Raw genomic sequence first — 19643 nt, forward strand, 5'->3', positions numbered from 1 at the left:
TACATTTACTTTTACATTTTTGTTATTATATGTAAAATATGTATATTATATATTTTTTTTATATTTTTTTATCATTTTTACTAGGAAAACACTTTAGGATATTCTCTGTATCAGTACAGCAGAGTAATTGTCAAAGCAGAAATTTCTCATTTTTGAAACAGTTTTTATTGAAAGTCAACTTTTGATAACACTTCACATTAAAGCATTTATGGTCAGCATTTTAAGGGCAGCTGTCACACACAAGGATTCTACTTAAAGCTGATAAAAACCCCTAGAACTTTATCAACTACAATTAATAGCTTTTATAAAAACAAAAAAGTAGTTATTTTTTACTTGGAGTATTTCTCATATTTCTATGGATCTGAGTCCACTACATGCCAGTGGACTGGTAAACCAAAGCAAAAAAAAAAGTCAATTTACAGAGTAAACTATTTTCATATAAAGTAAAAAATATATTTACATTGCTTAGAAAAAATAGCTCAATGAAAACATATAATATAAGTCAGTGTGCAGTGCAAAAACATATGAAAACATTAAGTGTAATAAACACACTAATCCCTTTTTAAAGCATTAATATTTCATTTCCTGCACATAAAAAAAATATGTTTTGCTGTGCAAGTGTAGAAAAAAAAACTCAACAGAAGTGCAGGAGTTATCTTTGGACATCTGTCAGCACATTACCACCCCCTAGTGGACAAAACTAAAACCAACACTTGAATGAACTGAAAGAATTGAGCACTATTATTGTTAACTTGGTTTGTGCTGTTTTTACACCATTTAAACAATATAATTAAAACAAAAAAAAATAGGTGAAGCTTCACTTTGTGTTTTTGTACATTTTATCATAATACACAGCCAAAATAGACCCCTTAAATGATTTAAGTTTGACAACAATTGCTTTAAATAAGCAAAATAATCGCATCTTACAAGAAAGAAAAAAATTCTCGTCTCTAAGACTTGTTTTCTTAAACTAAGAAGACATTTTTTTTTTTTCAAAAAAATAAGAATTTTCTTAAAGGAAAAACAGTCTTCATATTCAGTTTTTGTCATGTTTGTCTCACTAGAACACAGAAAAGGTTGTGTCAGTCTGTCCTTAATAGTTTTTATTGCATCAGATATGAAATACTTCTGTAAATAAAGGTCTCTACTATAAAAAAAGAAACAACATACTGTAACCTTTTACCCGTTAACACGTTCATGCTAACGGTTGAAAAATGACAATAAATCAAAGAACATAAACACTGGAGCTCAGGTGTTAAAGCGTGAACCTAAATAAATACATATGTTCAGACTAAAAGGCCACGATGGGTATTTGTCTCTGGTTTGACAGTTCGACACCATTCCTCTCAACAAACTCGAGATCTTTATTTGCGTCAGTCGTGTCCTCTTTTCCCAGATTTTTCTCCGCTCGAGTCCCAGTTACAGAAACTCTTCCCTCTGAGTTTCTTCTCCTGATGCTCAGCGGCCTGTCCTGGCTCTCTGTGGGTTTGCCCAGAACACTCCTGAGCTGTGCCCAGAAAAAGTGCTGCTGGTTGGCCTGTTGGGGCCACTCCAGGTACGTCTTGGTGCTCAGCATCTTTTTGAGTTTGCAGTACTTGCTGGGCAAAGAGCTCGGATCAATGGGCTCCTTCACCACAAGGATGACGTCGCTGAAAGTCTTTCCCATCGCTCTCTGCTGAGCAAAGTACAGCTCGTAGTTGCACCACTCGCTGTTGACAAAGTGGCGGGAGAGGACGAAAATGATCTAAGGAGAATTCAAAAGAAAGAAAAATGAAATATTTTCACAAATATGCAAAATATCTGATTTGTCATTTGTGCTGCTTTTGAAAGAGCCACAGCATTTGAATAATGTCTGAATCTTATTCCAGGACACACTTTTAGCATAATGTGTTCACACTGGATGTTGCCACTTGATACTAGCTCATGTCTGCCACCTGCAGGTGGAAGAGGCTTGGTGCGAAAGCTCAAAGCAGGGAAAATCTTACACATCTTTCTCCAGGCTTTTTATTTCTGTTCTATTCCAATATATGTCCTATAATTCTGGCACAAATTATTAATTTCTTTAAAACAGTTATAAGTTTCACATATTAAAGGGGGCATAATTCATACGTCACTACCAAATCCAGGTCCCTGATTGGTCAAAGTTTGACCTGGTTTAACTTTCAACATAGTTTTGTTCATAGAGCCGTAGAAACTTGCATATCTACGTGTGAACACAGGAGTTTTGAAGGTGGAAGCCTGGAGCGAAGTGGTTGCTGGAACATGCGTCGGAGAGGGCGGTGTGAACGTAACTTCTACTGACAAAGACTGGCATTTTACAAACTTCCTAAAAATAACAAGAAAATCGCTATTATATCACTTTTCAATCTGTTTTCTTTAAAAAGTAGACTTTTACTTTTTTCTACTTGACAGCAGATCAGAATCCACCAAATCTTACACATATCAAAAACCCCAAAGGCTCTAAATGTAAATGTTTATAAAAATGTGTAAGATTGAATCACTTAATACCCAGAATAGTCTATGACGTGTCAAAGTCAAGGCCCGGGGGCCGGATCCGGCCCTCCAGATGATTTTATTTTATTGTTATTAATGGCCCAATGTTATTTACTGCTTATTTCTAACTTGTATATTTTTGACAAAGTATATTATTATGGAGAGTAAAATATTGAAAATTATTTTTTATTTTGGAATAATATTCCCACCTGTTTTTATTCGTGACCCAAGGTGTGCTTTGGATTTTGGCTGCCTGTGCGATTGAGTTTGACGCCCCTGGTCTAGATTATAGTTCTGCACCAAACTGTTCCAGAGCCCCTCAGCAGTTTGCAATTAAAAAAATCTCCTATTGATTTTTCTACTCTCATGGCTATTAGTCACTCAATGACACAAACAGTTCCTTTAATTCTAACCAGTCTGAGGCGTTGCACCTTATTTCACCCATTAACAGAGAAGGGTTACACATTAATCTGTAATGTAGGGGTTCCAGCTATGCTATTACAACCATATTAAATAAAGCAAAACCTCTGTTAAATATTGAGTTTTTATCTGCAACAAGATTATTTTTTTGACCGTCTTTAAAGCTTGAGAAGTATATAATTACATTCGAAAAAGAGGCAAATGTAGACTCATAAAAATTAAAAATTTACTTTACAAATATTGTTTAATTTAAGGGATTTTGGTAGGCATTTTTAGTCCTGGTCAGAGTATTACTGAGTAACTGAGTAACACCAGTATATAAAGCTGTATAGCTGCAGTCTGAACAGGAGGAGAGCTACTCTCATTTATGTCATTAAGTTTACAATCCAGCTAGAATTGGAAGATGTTATAACAGTTCATGAAGCAAAAGTACTAAATTCACACCAGTTGATCCCATAATATAGATTTCTTACTGATAATGATTCACTTGATTAATCCAAAATATGCTTTATCAGGAGCAGATGAGTCAGTCTTGCAGAGAATTACACATTTGCCAAGTTCCTCCTCCCTAAAATCCCTCTCTCTATTAATAGTAACACGGTTACAACATATTTTTCCGTACCTTGCGACTGCTTTCAATGTTCTCGATGATGTTGTCGATAATCCATTTCCCTGGCATGAAGTCTCGCTCATGAATGCACAGACGATAGGGGTTCCTGGTGTTCTCCAAGCAGGGCAGGAGCTGGTCCCTGACCCAGTCCGCATCAGAGTGGCTGTACGATATGAAGGCGTGGTAGGTGAAAGTCTCCAGTTCCCCCGCCGCCTTCTCCTTGTGAGCTCTGTATTTGGCTCTGATGATCTGATACGTGGCTTTGGTGTACCACGGGAGGTCGAAAATGTAGCAGATCAGCACAAGTACCAAGATGACTGCTGTCGTCACAACAACACTGATGATGATAACTAATCGAATGTCACAGGCAACTTTACCAGGAAAGTATTTGGATATGAAAGTGTTGAGAAAAGGCTCTGGATGGTAACATCTGTAGTTTGACGGCCAGTCTGTGAGGTTAATCTTTCCCTCTGATAGTGTGTCCTCCACAAAAGCATGGAGCTCACACGTGCAATGGTAAGGGTTGTTCCCTGCTCTCAGCTCAGACAGTTGGGGCATGTGCTGGAAGGATTCCTTACTAATCAGGCCAAAGGAATTCCCATCCAGAGCCAGAAACTGCAGGGAGAGGCTCTCCCACTTAGATGGAATGAACTTTATTTTATTTCCACTCAGCAGGAGGTGTTTGAGGTTGGTAGCTTTTCTAAAGTATGTCATTTCTAACTGGTCCAGGTTGCAGTAGGAGAGATCTAAGTAGTGCACTGTGGTTGGCAGACAGCTGAAAGCATTGCTTCCTAGCGGGTTGTGGTGAGCGATAAAATGTGTGATGTTCTGTTTCCAGATGCAGACTTCCTTCTCTTGAGTAGATCCCAGTTTGTTGTCGCTCAGATCAAACACTCGCATCTGCCTGAACTCTCTTGTTAGAGATGACAAGTCTTTCAAGCTTGTCAAGTCGTTGGTGCTCATGTTGAAGGTGTGTAGATTAGGCATCGTGCCACTGTAATCACAGCGCTGGTTGAAGACATATTCATTCAGCAGTCGATTGTTGGACACATCCAGTAACTCCAGTCCTTCCATCTCTGCCCAGGAGTCACAAGGAACTGAATTGAAATACACATGTTTAATGGACAGGTGCTTGATCTTTTTGAACCAGGTGAAGCGCCAGTCAAACCGCAGGATGTCAGGATTGCTGATGTACCTATGAGAGAGTTTAACGATTAGAACTTTCGTTTAGAAGAAACTTCTACTGGTTTATTTTCTTGGTTTAATTTAGATTGATGTGCAATTATTTTACTCAGGGAAAAGGAAACTACATAAGCGTGATGTTTGCTACAGGAATAAAATGCAAATTGTCAAACATTTAGCTGCCTGATGGCACAGCGTGATGCACCTGTCAATCAAATAACCACACCCCCTTTAAAAAAAAAATCTATGAAGGTGGAACAAGATTTTGTTAGGAGGCCCTGGTGGCAGACAGCATGGTGGCTGAAAATCAGTAGCCGGAAGGAAGTCCAGAACATCAACACCCCCCACTTTCACCTTTCGGTCAAAATATGCTAATTTTTTGGCGTAAAAAAGACGAATATAGCCAGCGACTCTAACTGTTACGTTTGAAACTTTAACCCCTGAGGTGTTTCTGTCCAAACCTCTTCAACCTACTTCTTACACGATCAACTAGAATTAGCTGATCTAAAGAGAAAAGTGGTTTAGAGCTGGTAAGCAACACTTTATAGCTGGTTTTCCCCAATACACATTACTGATATATATACCAGCGCAAAGCTGCTTTTCTCTTGGACAGAATGAGGTGATTCAAGTTGATCGGGTAAAGGGTTGAAGTTAACTGTGGTCAAACGTAAACACTGCTCTGGACCTAAACTCCACCGTAAAAATCTGTACAGTTTTACAAATCTGAACACTCTTTTTAAAATAGCCTTTATGAAATTAATAAAGCGTTTACCCTCTTGATTCATTTTAAGCCGATCCTGAACATTAAACTGTTTATTTACATGAAAAAGTTTTAATAAAAGAGGCAACAACTCTGAAATATTGTGGGATTTCTGGCAAATGACTTTCAGTCGCCATCTTGTCCTCTTTTGTATCAATATTGTAAACCTTTTTTTTTTTCTTGTTTTTAACTCTTTTTTTTCAGACTACTGCAATTCTTTAACCGTTTACATGATTAACATAAATCCAGCGGATCGTGAAGCGGTCTTAAGCTGATTTACAATACTTTGCAGCGGTGAAGTACTTATGCAATCAACTTAAGTCAACAAATTCTGTCGAGGAGAAAACCGCTTCACAACTCTTTGCATTAGTTATGTTTTGCACATTGACTCCAAAGCTGCCTATCTCCACATCAGAATCAATTGATTTACATTGATCATGCAAACAAAGAATTATGGTACATCAAAGAGAGTACGGCTGAATCCCAATTCTTCTCCTACCTCTATGGCTTCTCCCTACGCCTCCAATTGTATGAGTATCTGAAGGGCTAGAGTATGCGAAATTGTTTTTTTTAAGGCCGCAGTTCTCCGCCTCCAGGGTAAACTGTGTTGTGCCATTTCACGGAGGAAAAGCGCATTTCTTCGTGTGGGTGTGCTTTAAACCACAGAAGTTTACTTTTAAATGTGATGACTTTTTGTTTTAGCATGACCTTTTTAAAGTTATAAACTTAATGTTATGTATTTCCGAGCGGTAGCAGCTCCATGCTAACGTAGCTGGCTGATGACTTTTGGTGATGTCATCGAATAGAAGTGAGGTCTGCATTCAAAGACACTATTTTTCCATAACTCTGTATCGACGGGGTAAATGTAGGGATAGGGAGAAACCGTAACTGTAGGGGTAGAGCAAAACCGTAGGGATAGGGAGAAACCGTAGGGATAGGGAGAAACTGTAACTGTAGGGAGAAACCATAACTGTAGGGATAGGGAGAAACCGTAACCGTAGGGATAGGGAGAAACCCTAGGAATAGGGAGAAACCGTAACCGTAGGGATAGGGAGAAAGAAATAAGGATAGGGAGAAACCGTAGGGATAGGAAGAAACCATAGGGATAGGGAGAAACCGTAAGGGAGAAACCGTAACCGTAGGGATAGGGAGAAACCGTAACCGTAGGGATAGGGAGAAACCGTAGGAATAGGGAGAAACCGTAACTGTAGGGAGAAACCATAACCGTAGGAATAGGGAGAAACCGTAGGAATAGGGAGAAACCGTAACTGTAGGGAGAAACCATAACTGTAGGGATAGGGAGAAACCATAAACGTAGGGATAGGGAGAAACCGTAGGAATAGGGAGAAACCGTAACCGTAGGGATAGGGAGAAACCGTAACCATAGGGATAGGGAGAAAGAAATGGGGAGAAACCGTAACTGTAGGGAGAAACTGTAACCATAGGGATAGAGAGAAAGAAATAGAGATAGGGAAAAACCGTAACCTTAGGGATAGTGAGAAACCGTAGGGATATGGAGAAACCGCAACCGTAGGAATAGGGAGAAACCATAGGGGAAGAATACGGATTCGGCCTTGATGTTGCCGATTACATCTGCTGTGTTAAGGGGTTAAATTGAACCCCTAGGAGAATTAAGACTTACCCAAATTTTACTTGGGGATCTCACTTGGCTCAAAATAATTGTATTTTCAAACATCATACTAACTGGAAACTTTAAAACAAGTAATTCCAGGACAGCCACTCCAAATGTATCCCAATATGAGTGTGGAAGCAGCCACTGTTTCTTAACCTTTAGCTGACAATGCCAGATCTGAGTGTCTCATTTTTCAAGTCACTGCATGAGTGCAAGTGTTGATTCTTATCTTTTAAAGTTATGAACACTTGTTTCAGAAGTAGAACAAAAACACAGGCTTCTAAAATACTCACCAAAGATCCAAGTTGTCAAGTGCCAAGTTTGTGATGCTGGACCCCACCCCGCTGTCAACAAATGTGGGTGAACGGGCGAAGTCGATGTACTGAAGCCTCAGCCGTTTGATGGGGGTCACTTGTAAGTTCATCAGAGCCATCCTCAGAAGGTTCTCATTGAATTTGCCTCTGTGAAAAATGAGCTGCTGGGATTTCACATTTCGCAAACCTTGAAAGATGTCATCCTTTCCCAAGTAGTATGTAAATTCAAAGAGGTTGCGAAACTGAATGACTTGGAATGACTTGTTGGCTAAGTCGTGCAGCATGTTGTGGAGAGCACTTGGCAACTGATCAACTGCCATATCAAAGCCCATTATAGTTGTTTGTACGACTTTTAAACTTTCAGGCTCATAGTAGCTGAGGTTGGAGGAGCACTTGATGGCAAATGTGTACAACTTGATATTCTTGAGTGGATAAAAATCCCTCTTCTTCAGACCCATGACTAAAGGACCGCCCATAGACAGAATCTGCAGTTTAGCAAACTTGGAGAAGCTGTTGGCCAAAGTGGCGTGTTTATATAAATTGTTGGACATATAAAGCATTTTTAGATTGAGGAGAGGCTCTAAAGCTGCAGTAGGAATTTCCAATAGTGAGTTATTAAAAATGTTGAGATGCTTCAATATTGTGTTGTTTTGAAAGGCATCATTGTCAATGTAGGAAATGTTGTTGAACTGCAGCTGAAGGGTGTGAAGCTGCGGGAGATGCTGGAAATCTGAAGTGTAGATGGCATTAATTTCGTTGTAGGAGAGATCTATTTCTTGGAGTGTGGCGGGAAGATGTCTTTGTGGGACTCTGTAAAGTTGTTTTCCTCGACAGTCTGCAGATCGGCCATTGTTGTAGATCCAGCAGGGATTTTTGTCAGTGGAGGATGGGGTTAGGGATAAAATTGGAGATAAAAGAGTCCCTACGAGGAGCCCACTGAACAAAAGAACGGTCCAGATCATTGTGACAAATCTGAAATGAAACAAAGCAACACAACTGTTTAAGTTTTTACTATGGAAAGTCATATAGCAGTAATGTCTATTTTTAATTAAAGGGTTATTTATTTTTATTATTTTTTTTGGTTCAGTAAATAATTTTGTCGAAAATGTGGGTTTTCTCAGTATATGAACTAGTAGTGCTTTCCTTTCTTTTCATAAAGTCCCACTTTGATCATCATTTCAAAGTGTTCCCAGTGGTCTGGTGATTATGCCATTTTTAGGAAAAATTTAAAAAGAAAAAAGCAAAACTGTCATTTTCTAGGACATAGTTTCTGCAGAGCAGCAGGAGTTTATTGGAAATTGGCTTTTGACTTATGGCCAGGAATGTTGGCGTGGAGCGAGTGTGCTCTTTTTCAAACGGCCTTTTTTCTCGTCTCATCCAGATTCAAAATGATTTGAATAATTGTTTTAACATACGTCCTCCAACACCAGAAAAATACCACATAATAACATGTTAAAAACACCAAAAAGACAACTTTCTTTGAAGTTGGTCTTTAACCCCTTTAAAGGGGCCATACCAGGAAAAATATACTTTTTAAGCTTTTAAGTATATTATACCATACCATTCCTCACTATAAACAACCCCAAACCAGTATTTTGATCTGTTCACGCATTTCTGAGTAATCCTCTAAAAACCTGCGCTCTCAACAGCACCGCACTGAAACTGAAAAATACTATTTTGTGCTGATATGTGACACTTTAAAGTGTAAGGGTTATGTGATTTAGTTTGCTATTTATGTCTGTGGTCATGTTCTGAGTAGTCTTCCATCAGTCACACCAGTTTTAGGTTAATCGGGGTCCACAGATGTCTTTATTTCAGTTAATTGCCCTCATCTTTACATAAGTGTCTGGTTCCCAGGTCATCTGTTCTGCTTTGTCTCCTTTTTCTTTCTCCATGGTTTTAGCTTCTGCCACTATTGCCTTGTCGCCAGTATTTTGCGTCCTACTCCACCAGTTCCTGACAGTAAACAAACTGATTCTGACTCAGAGAAAAGCAACTTTGCTTTGTTGGAATTGGTTCATTGCTTAAACAGTAGTTTTAAGTACACGTGTTGCTGCTGATATCTCCAGTTTATCACCTCTTCCTTCTACTTTTTTGTGCTTTAATTGTTTCTATATTTCACATTTCTAAATAATAAAGACAAACATAATGACTAAATCTCAAGACAAAATTAAATTAGCAAAGGAAATAAACAATCAGGCAGTAGAGGACACATCAACTATAGAAAAGAAATGGTATGCTAGTCTGGTTAGCCAAAGTAAAACACAAAAGTGTTTATTAGTGTTTATTAGAACTCTATGTAGAGTCTGTAATTTCATACACGTCATTTTTCTCAGATCATGCATGTTTAAACCTTGTACTGAAATCAGTGAAAAAAATACAAGGAGCTAACGCAAATACACAAGATGAGCGTCCAAATGAGAAACCTGCATACTGAAGGCAGATATAAAGACCAGGCAGACGTGCTGCTGTCAATTAAATTCTACAATTTCCTGGAAGTAATTTGTACCCCATTGGAATAAATTAGCATAAAATACAAAGTTCATGGAAATTAAAAATAAATGTACCCCCAAAACATTGCAACACTACAAACACTCACCCAGTTTGACCATTCATGGCTGGCAACACACGTTCTTTAAGATCAGCCTGCAGACTGTATTTATAGTCCAAGATCACACATAGTTTCAGGCTTCACGTGGAGAAACCATAAAGCTTTATGGCATTGGTTAAACAAACACTGTCAGTTTGGTCTCGTGCCATAGTAACATGGCCTGAATAAACACACATATTTCCTATTTATCTTTGGATATAGGTGATTATACTATATTACTTGTGAGACATTCTATAATATTTTAAACAACATCCAGATTAAATGATATTTGAAGTGAAATTAAAAAAATAAAAATAAAATGTGGTTGCATTAAATTGAGGAAATAAAGGCGATTAAAACAATAACAACCAGATTAGCATTTTAAACAATGTGCCAAATATTTTTTTATTTTTTTAACACAATTAAAACAAATTACAATATTGCAGCAGCTCATTAAAATCTTGATTGGTTTTTTTCAGATGTTAAAAAAGGTAAAAAATATATATTTATTTAGAAAATGTACAAAAAAAAGGGTTTGTAACATATTGACAGTTATGAAAATACTATCACCATATAAACAATGTTTTGGACGCAGGTTGCTTATACTTCGCTCTCAAATCAGTTCTTCTGTAAAAAAAAAACTGTAAAAGTCCATTATAATTAATAATAGCAGGCATAATTATTATTTACTTAAAGCTTATAGCGTTTACATGTAACTGTTGAAAATTTACTATTTTTTTATTTTTTTTATATATATATTCTAATCCAAACTCTACTTTTAGCTAGTATGGCAGCTGTAGGGAAGAGGTGAACCGGTTGATCCCTGATCCAAAGATTGCAGGTTCAGTGCCGCTGCCCTCCCGTGACTGCAAAGCACTTTGGGCCTTCTAGGCAAGTAGTGAAGCACTATATAAGTGCACGTAATTTAGCTAACGTTTAAAAAAATATCTCCCAAATAAAATCATCCATTTCCTTCTCAACATATTTTTGTTTTGATCAAATTTTTCAATGTCCAGCTTAAAATTTTATCATCCAATCCTTCCCTTGGAAATTTCCCAGAAACAGTGTTCGCCAATCACTAGATTTGTCATTTGAAAGAACTATTTTTATATCTATTTTTTATAAATAATCCACGTTTTTGTCATCCAAATACATTGGATTCATAAATAATCTCTGCGAAATGTTTACGTATTTTAGGCTTTTACTTCGGGGGCAGCTTATTTACCCATTTAAAAAAGAAAAAGTGTGAGCATGTGTCCAGATTGTGTCAAAATCCGGGACACTAGATGGTCTTTCACTCTATGGTCCTTTTAGGACTTATGGACAATTGAGAGAATTTGGACATAGTCTCAGCCATGGTCTGGCCATTTGACCCTAAAAAGGCAAAAATAAAAGGTCAGACATGACAGGTTCTTTTAATGTATTAAAAAAATTCTTTAGGTTTAGGTTAGCCTTCTATACAACTGAATTATATAGATTTAAAAAGACAAGCATGTTTACAAACTGTCTGTTTCCTGGTTGAGTTCATGTCCTTCACCTGGTTGGACATTAACTTGCAGGAAATTTTTTGCGTCATACTTTTTATTGAAATTTTCACATGTGACTTCCTGTTCCCTGTAAATACTGATTATCTCTATATTTGTGCAAAAAAAAAAAAAATAAAATGTTTTCCTCACTACTGAATGTCTTATGGTCCTTTAGAACTTCCCGGTTGGCAGATAACGTTAATCCTCTTTCAAGATCAAGATAAAAGTCAGTGTCACGTTTTTAAAGCTTGTGAGATAATACGTCTAGTAGAAAAAATATTTGCTGTCAGTCCATGTGAGCTTTTGACATGTGGTGTTTAAAATCTGCATGGAAACTGAAGCATTGCAGACTCTGAAAGTTGATGGAGAAGGAAGCTGACGCTTCATCCTGGAAAATTTTTTTTCATAGGGGAAGGAAGTAATGACATCCTTCTCTTTTATTTCACAGAAGCAAGCCGGAATGTTATGACAGAAGTTATATCATCCAACCAAAATGACTCTGTCAGCACCTGAGTCACGATAAGATAAGCACTTTGTCTGTAAATAGTTTGTCGCTCAAAAACATGTTCATCCTGGAAGGAATCCTGCTAGAAAATCAAACGAGAAAAAAGGAAAAGAAACTCCCATGTAGGCATTTGGAAGAGCCTTATGGATTGTTTTAGCTTGTGTTAAACATTAAGTGGTGGAAAACTTAATAAAGTTGCATTTGTAGAAGTCTGTTTTTTATTGGTAAATTATTTACTACTAGCTCAAACAGTGAATATGTTCTCTCTGACCCTTTTTAGTCCAGGATAATCTAGCTAAATCTAGCAATAAGAGTGGTTAATGATCCTCCTTGTTGTTAGAGGTCAGATCAAACCTACAAGCCAACGTTTTCTCACTCCCAACTTGTCAACTTGTGTGGAAGTACATAACATGTATAGAGTAATATGGTCCCCTTGCCGTCAAGTTTTAACGTTTTGGGTGTCCTCAACTAATATAAGAAGCAGTAAAGTGAATGTTAAATGGACTAAATAATTCCAAACCATTATGACTCTTTTGGGAATTCAACAAGTTTGAGTAACTATTTTAGCATTATATTTGTCACTTGTAGAGAAAGACCATTTTCGTCCGGTTAAGGCAGGAGTCGGCAACCTTTAACAGTAAAAAAGCAATTTAGGCTTTTTTTCTACTGATCAAAACCTAGAAAGAGCTGCATAGTCTTACTTTACCCTTTGAGAAATTTGGATTTGCATTCATGACTTATTTTTTTTTCAAATAATGAATTATTATATAATATGTGCTTTTAACTCATAAAAGATAAAAAATTTTTGTAAGATAGAATGAAATAGTGCAAGCACAGGATTGTCAACAAAGATTGCTTTAACACAATAAAACTGTATCAGAAGTCCAAATAAAGAACAAGTCTAAAGCGTTATGTAGCAATGTACAAATTAGATCCTTAACTGCATCAGATTTGACTAATCTTACCATTAAATTAGACTCACAATAAACATAAAGATGAATGCTCAATGGTGCAACCTAGCTTTGCCAAGATTCCTTCATAGGAGATCATGAGACCTAAGAGCTGCAGGCTAGATTGTCTCAATGAACACTTTTATATATTTAAGCTTAAACTAGCATCTTTAGTGCTGCAGAATTGTTCACAATAATCCTCTTCCTGAGAAGATGCGGCAATAAACGCATAACCTAAGATGTTATGAATGTCAGGCGGGCCCTTGAGTATAGCTTCCATCATCGTTTTGAAATGTAGAGGCCGGAACAAAAAGAGTCCCTCTTGTGTGATAAAGGCACTGAGATCACAACTGTCTGCATGTAATGGTAGTTGATGATATGTGATCATCTTGAGGTTCCTCCATGTGAGATAATGATGGTTGTCTGGAATAATAGCCCCACGTTCTCTTAGGTCAACACACCTTCAAGGCCTCTTTTTCTTGCTGTAGAGAAATCCCCTGTGATGCATCAATGAATTCAATATGTGCTCCTTCAGGAGCTTATCAGGTTCATCTGGAACAACTTGTCTAATACAAAGTGGAAGCCTTTGCAAGTTTTGTTGACCTGGTACTGCATGTACTTTGATTTTATGTGCAAATCCTGTAATGCGGCCAGAAGAAGTCTGTGTAGCAAGGGTCCAATGAGAGTTTTTTGGCTAGGTATAGTCAGAATCCAATTCAGTGGCCTTGTGTAAATTATCTACTCTGAGACTGGAAGGTTCAAATCCAATCACAAGTCATACCAAAGACTCTCAAAATGGGACCCAATTCCTCCCTGGTTGACACTCAGCACCAAGGGGTTAAACCACCAAATGGTTCCTGAGTGTGGCTGTGTCTGTACCTCACTGCTCCACCAGGGGATGGGTCAAATGTGTGGCACATCAGTTAAAGGGACTTCAATTGTAAAAGAGTCATTTTCAAACCTTTAGCAAGTCCATGTCTACAACTTCCTTCTGCTTCATGCTGTTCTCTCACCCAAAGCAGATTGAATGTGCACTTAGCAGCAAACTCTTTCAGTCAGTCAGCTAAAGTCATTAGGACCACCTCTTACTATCACTCCTCTGACAAATCTAGAAGAACGGCAACTTTTCCAAAGTGTCCAGTCTTACTGGATGAGTTGCATTTAGCTTTAACTGCAGGATACTAGCTAGAGGAGTTGCTGAGCCACATCAATAACAGGTTCATTGACCATGTAGGTGTGTAACATAGCCTTTTGTTTGGATTCAAGCATTGCCCTTTATCTTTCCAACGCAACGGTCAGTGAGCACGAGTCCTCCAGCTGCTGCAGTAAGCAGCTCGGAGAACTGGAAGGCATGCTCAACTTGACATACAATCGCGACAACGGAATCCAAGGACAACATTTGCTTTAGTAAGTCTTTCTTGAACATTGTGCATTCAAGCTTTTTTAACAAGTTGATCCCTGATTGTATCATATTTCATTGATGAGCACATGTAACTGCAACTTATAAAGGGCAGCAAAATACTGAAGCATGAATTTATCGCTGCACTGTGTTCTCTGCCTGAGGTGATGGTGAGCCACAGCTACATTCACTGTAAAGCATTGATCCAGAACAGCCACTGTAGTTTGAAAAAACCCTCTCCCTCAGAATCAAGACGGGCAGCACTTCAGGGATCAGGGCATGAGCTCCCAGTAGAAAGTAATGGGGAGTTTTTGTCCGAATCCTAATTCTTCCTCAACTCCTACGGCTTTTCCCTACCCCTACATTTGGCCCTCTAAATGGTGTCTTCAAATTCGGAAATTTCTCCCACTCTATAACCTCATCAATATTCGCCAGTCATCTATGTTAGCATGGAGCTACTAGCGCTCGGAAATAAATCACAGTAGTGGTTCTATAACTTTAAAAAGTCATCCTAAAACAAGAAGTTATTACTTAGATTTAAATATAAACTTTTGTGGATCGGAGTGTGAAGAAAAATGTTTCTCCTTCACGGCACAGTGTGACGCGGTTCACCCTCACGACGGACGGGTCTGCATCCCTCCGCCGTGAGGGTTAGTCCTCGGACACTTCCAATCCTCCAAATGCCCCTACAATTAGAGGGGTAGGGGAAGAATTTGGATTTGGTCTCAGAATATGTTTTCTACAATGCTAAAAGAATAGGAAGTTATCCAAAGAAAGACAAGAAAGATTAAAGCATGAGTGCTGAAGTCATTGTCAGAGTTTTTGTTGTTCGTAGAACAGACAATTGAGTGGGTGGGCCACTGAGTGGTTCTCTACTCCGTCCCAAAACTCCCATTTTTAGACGAATAGACGTGTTCGTATCAAAAAGAAGTTTGGATCAAAATTGCACAGCTGAATAGCTCCAAAATTGATTGCACTGTTTTTTGCAGGTAATGTTAGGTTGAGGTGTGAGGGGCTGTAAGCTAGTGGGAGAGACTGTAGACAGAGCTTGGTTAAAGGGAAACCAAACACTAAATCAACTTTTTTTGTCTGTTGACTTCTATAAATGGGACTTTTAAAAGTGCTGTCTGTTGGTCATTGTCAAATTTTTGACAAATTAAAATAAACGTGTTTAATTTTTAAAAAATATATAGTCAAAAACTGCCTGTGTGCTGCCCCCTACAGGTTGAAACGTGGTATTACAGTTACATTTTGTGATTGATCAAACCACGTAATTTCAGAGGTCCCATGTTATGATCCGCAGCTCCAGTAATGATAACAGTCCTGCTCCCCAGCCCCACCCCTCTGACTGGATTTTCAAATTTTGGTTGTGGGTGGAGTCAGCCTCCCACTTCCTTGTTTGGTTACCCTTTAAGGGTGATGGGAAGGGGGGTGGGATTACTCGGCACCAATGGTTCCGCCTAAAACTCAGAGGTGGATTTCTAGTAAGCCAGTCTGCAGACACTATTTTGACTCAAATGTGATAAACCACTGGGTTGCTTTTAAAAAGGCCCAAAAGATGATCATTCTGGTCATTTCAGGATAACACAATTTCTTCTATGTGAAAAGAGAAAACGAGAAGAGTTGAGAAAAAACAAAAACATGTTTCCGTCATTGATTTTACCTCTGATATCTCTGCATACGACATTAAAAGCGTCATTCAATGAGCTCAAAGCTTTATCGAGGCGTCTGCTGTTTACCCAGCGCTCAATAGCTGGTGGCTAAGTTGTTTCATTGACATTTGTTGCCAATAAAGCGTCCACTGCTCCAGAACAGTCCTGCAGATTTATCCGAAAGCATATTTGTTACAGCAACAACTGCTCTTTACGGCGGTTTGATGAGGTGCAGTGTTTACCTGCTTGTGCACAAACACAGCTGCCCTTCTGCTGATGCTACAGCCACTAGATTTGCACGCTCATCCTCCACAGTTACCCTCAGCGTGTTTATGTTCTGAGGTTGCTCCTGTCAAACATCAGGATTTGTGGTGCTTTCATCAGAAATTCTTCCTTTGGAGGAAAAAATTCATATTTAGGCTTAAGTTAACCCTTTAACGCTGAAGCTGTGGTGCTCATATTCTTTGATTTATTGTAACTTTTTAACCGTTAACACGATCAACGTCATTAAAAAGTCATGTTAAAAAGTCACAGTATGTTAAAGATTTTGTTTATTTGTGTTTAAGTGCCACCGGTGATGCGTCAGGCACTAAAGAGTTAATTAGCTGGTTGTGCAAATGACTTTGCAAAACCAATCCAAAATTTCTGACAAGGAGCGGCTATTTTCTAAGATGTTTTCTGAGATAAATAAACCCTTTTTTGTAGCATAAATACAATGGATGTTAAAAGGAAATAGCCCCCCCAAAGTTCATAACTTTTAACAGACATCCTTTCAAAATAAAAGACTTCCTGTGTCCCAAAGGATCATCTCAATGGAGCTATTGGTAGGTAGTATAAAACAGCAATTAAATTATAAATATTTATATATATATATATATATACTAAACGTTTGTGGTGCTTCTTAGCCACAAATTCATAAATCTATCTAAAACCACCTAATTAACTGTATTTTTTTAAACGATATAGCACACTTGGAACATTGGAATTTGACAAAATGTTTCGTTTATTAATTATCAAACCACTACGCCTACTGTGTTTTGGAGGTTCGCAGACTCATAATTTGTTTTAATTTTTTTTTTAATTTTTACTCTTCAACAACTTTTTTACCTAATTTATTTATTTTATTAACATTTAGTGCAAATCAGTTGTCATACCATACAAAATTAGATACATACTTAAAATAATTATCTTCAGGCACCTGTAAATATAATAAAATAAAAAATGTAGATTCCATCTTACATTTGGATTCTTCACAATGCCACATTTCTAACGATAATTTTATCCGTTTACATTCAAAGGTAGCTTCCCACCGTGACTCATGAGAAAAATCAATATCAATTTTTACATGGGTCACCTTATTTCTTTGAAATATATGTTAGAATTGGGAGCCATTTATCCCTAAATATATCACTTTTCATTTGAAGTCTTGCTGTGACTTCCATATTGTGTATATCTTTCAGTTTATTCTTCTACAGTTACTTTTTTAGACTAAGAGTTTTGTAGTTTTCTTCATTTAGAGAGCCACAATGGAGGGGTGGAGGAGCCAGACGAGGATCTGGAGCTGCAGGTTGGAGACCCCTGAGTTAAACTGATATCCTAAAATGTAGTGAAAATATGGTCCAAAACACAAACTTTGTTTCTAAACCAAAACATTTCATTGTTTTAAATGACAAATAATTGGTTCTATTGAGTTATTTTAACATTTGGCTTAATTTTGAAATAAAAATTCGGCAAAAATAATTCCAAAATGGATCAAATCTGCTCCAAGTGAGAGACTAATTACTGCGGATAAAGTCGAAGCAAAAACACCTTCTGCTGGAATCAGGAAGTGTTTTCAGCTACAGTGAGTTTGATGAACCAACACTGATTACTTCTGACGTTCAACACCTTGCTCCCTAATTGGTATGCCAACATGAAAACGTGTTTCACCGTGTCATTATGCTGTAAATATCTCCCATTACCCAGTTTTGTCATGCTTTCTAAGGGTAACTAATGCTATAACCGGATTTAAACGCCTTTTCGGTGTTTCAGGAGGAGGCAGATGCTCAAGCTGTTATGGTTTATTTGTTTGCTTAAGTGGAACACAGTCAAAGCAAATCTCATTAGTAGAATAATACACTTTTTATTCCATGTCTGAAGGTAACATAGAAAATGAATGCTAGGTTTTTAAGAGTCAGAGTTTCGAAAGCTGTTAAGAGGCTTCAGGGTAGAAACTGAAGGATAAGAAAGGAAGAAGTCTCAGGTTATTAGGAAATGAAATGTGCTTGTTTGGTTTGGCTCTTCTTGGCCCATTGTTTCTGGGCTGCATTGTGAAAGCAGCTTTTTAAACAAGTAACCAAACTATGAATAATCAGTGACTTAGTAACACCAGGATAGTCGTGTTCTTTGTGTTTCCAAGCAAGGTCACTTACTGAAGGACTTGGAAAATATTTGGTTTAGTTATTGTTTGCAGCCTAAAAGCTTTTTTTTTTTTTTAAGACAGATTCTCAGAGAAAAGCCTCGTCCTGGTAAATATACGTTTATGTCACACAAGAGAATGTTCTTCAAGTTTTACCTTTAAGTTTTTTTTAAATCATTTGTAAGTCATATATAAGTAGATTAAAACACTTATTTTTTCTTACTCTGATAATTTTGTTCCTGCTTTAGCCTCAGTCTGTCTGGTTCTTTTTTCTCTCCGACAATTCTGGGTTTCAGAAGGTCAAGGTGTGTCTACTCGGCTGGAAGTAAAAGCACTTTGGTTAGTTATTGTTTTGGCTTTTTATCATTTTTTTTCCTGCGAATACACTTCTGTAAGCTCAAAATCCTCAATTTATCACAAAATAGGCAAAAATCAAGGTTGAACTAAAGTTCAGCTCTAAACTGCTCACAACTCTTTGTTAGTTTTTTCTGCTTCTATAGCAACAAAAGTCAGTGTGTGACAAGAGAATCTTAATTTGACAGCAAATTACTCTAAAAAGTGCATTTAAAGCTGATTATTACAGGTTCATCTAAAGCGATCCCCATTGAGATGTTTAGTTCTAATTGTTAAAGAAAATAAAGTGCAACAAAACTTTTAAGTTTGCTGTAATTCTCAAATTTTCTTTTATGCTTTATTTTTTCTTTCATTTTTATTATTTTTAGAAGTTTTTTGTTCACAAATTCCTAAATTCTCAATATTTTTTTATCACGTTTTTCTGATCTTTTTATGCTTTTATTTTCCATTTTGTTACATACACCACCGTTAAAAATAAAACTACTCTAATGTATCAAGTGTTGTCATGTTTTGATCTATTTTTTTCTGTCAAATGCTTATTATTGGTTGTATTGTAACAAGTAAAAATTACCCGGTAAAAGTAACTTTTTATAGAAAAAAGTGTTCAAGGGTTTCATGCAAATTATGTGAAAAATATTTTAAAATGTTTAGTTCACTGCAGAACAAGGAAACAAAATGTAATTGCAAAGGTAAATGTAAAAATATAACTGCAATAACGATAGAGGAATTGCTGAAATTTTTGGACTAAAACTTGTTTCTTCATTTCTTCTCATTGCAAAACTCATCTGTCACTCCGAAACTGTTGAGCTGTCATGACAAAGCGGTGTTGGCTGATAATGTTATTTTAATCTTCATTT

The 19643-nt window shown here is 37.3% G+C and overlaps 1 protein-coding gene across 2 annotated transcripts in view; it reads right to left on the bottom strand.

Moving 5' to 3' along the window:
* Positions 1-74: 74 nt before the first annotated feature.
* Positions 75-19643, bottom strand: part of tlr18 (toll-like receptor 18) — a 22077-nt gene continuing 2508 nt past the window's right edge. Inside the window, exons 2-4 of one of the 2 annotated variants that reach the window (XM_024258306.2) lie at positions 7392-8384; positions 3536-4718; positions 75-1744 (exon numbers count right to left, since the gene is read on the bottom strand). In XM_024258306.2, the coding sequence (XP_024114074.1) occupies positions 1292-1744; positions 3536-4718; positions 7392-8374 (2619 nt within the window). In that variant the 5' untranslated portion in view covers positions 8375-8384 and the 3' untranslated portion in view covers positions 75-1291. Of the gene's footprint in view, positions 1745-3535; positions 4719-7391; positions 8824-19643 lie in introns of those variants that run through there. The other variant, XM_036215712.1, reaches the window with a different exon arrangement.

This window comes from Oryzias melastigma, linkage group LG16, assembly GCF_002922805.2.
Source record: "Oryzias melastigma strain HK-1 linkage group LG16, ASM292280v2, whole genome shotgun sequence".
Classification (NCBI taxonomy): Eukaryota; Metazoa; Chordata; class Actinopteri; order Beloniformes; family Adrianichthyidae; genus Oryzias; species Oryzias melastigma.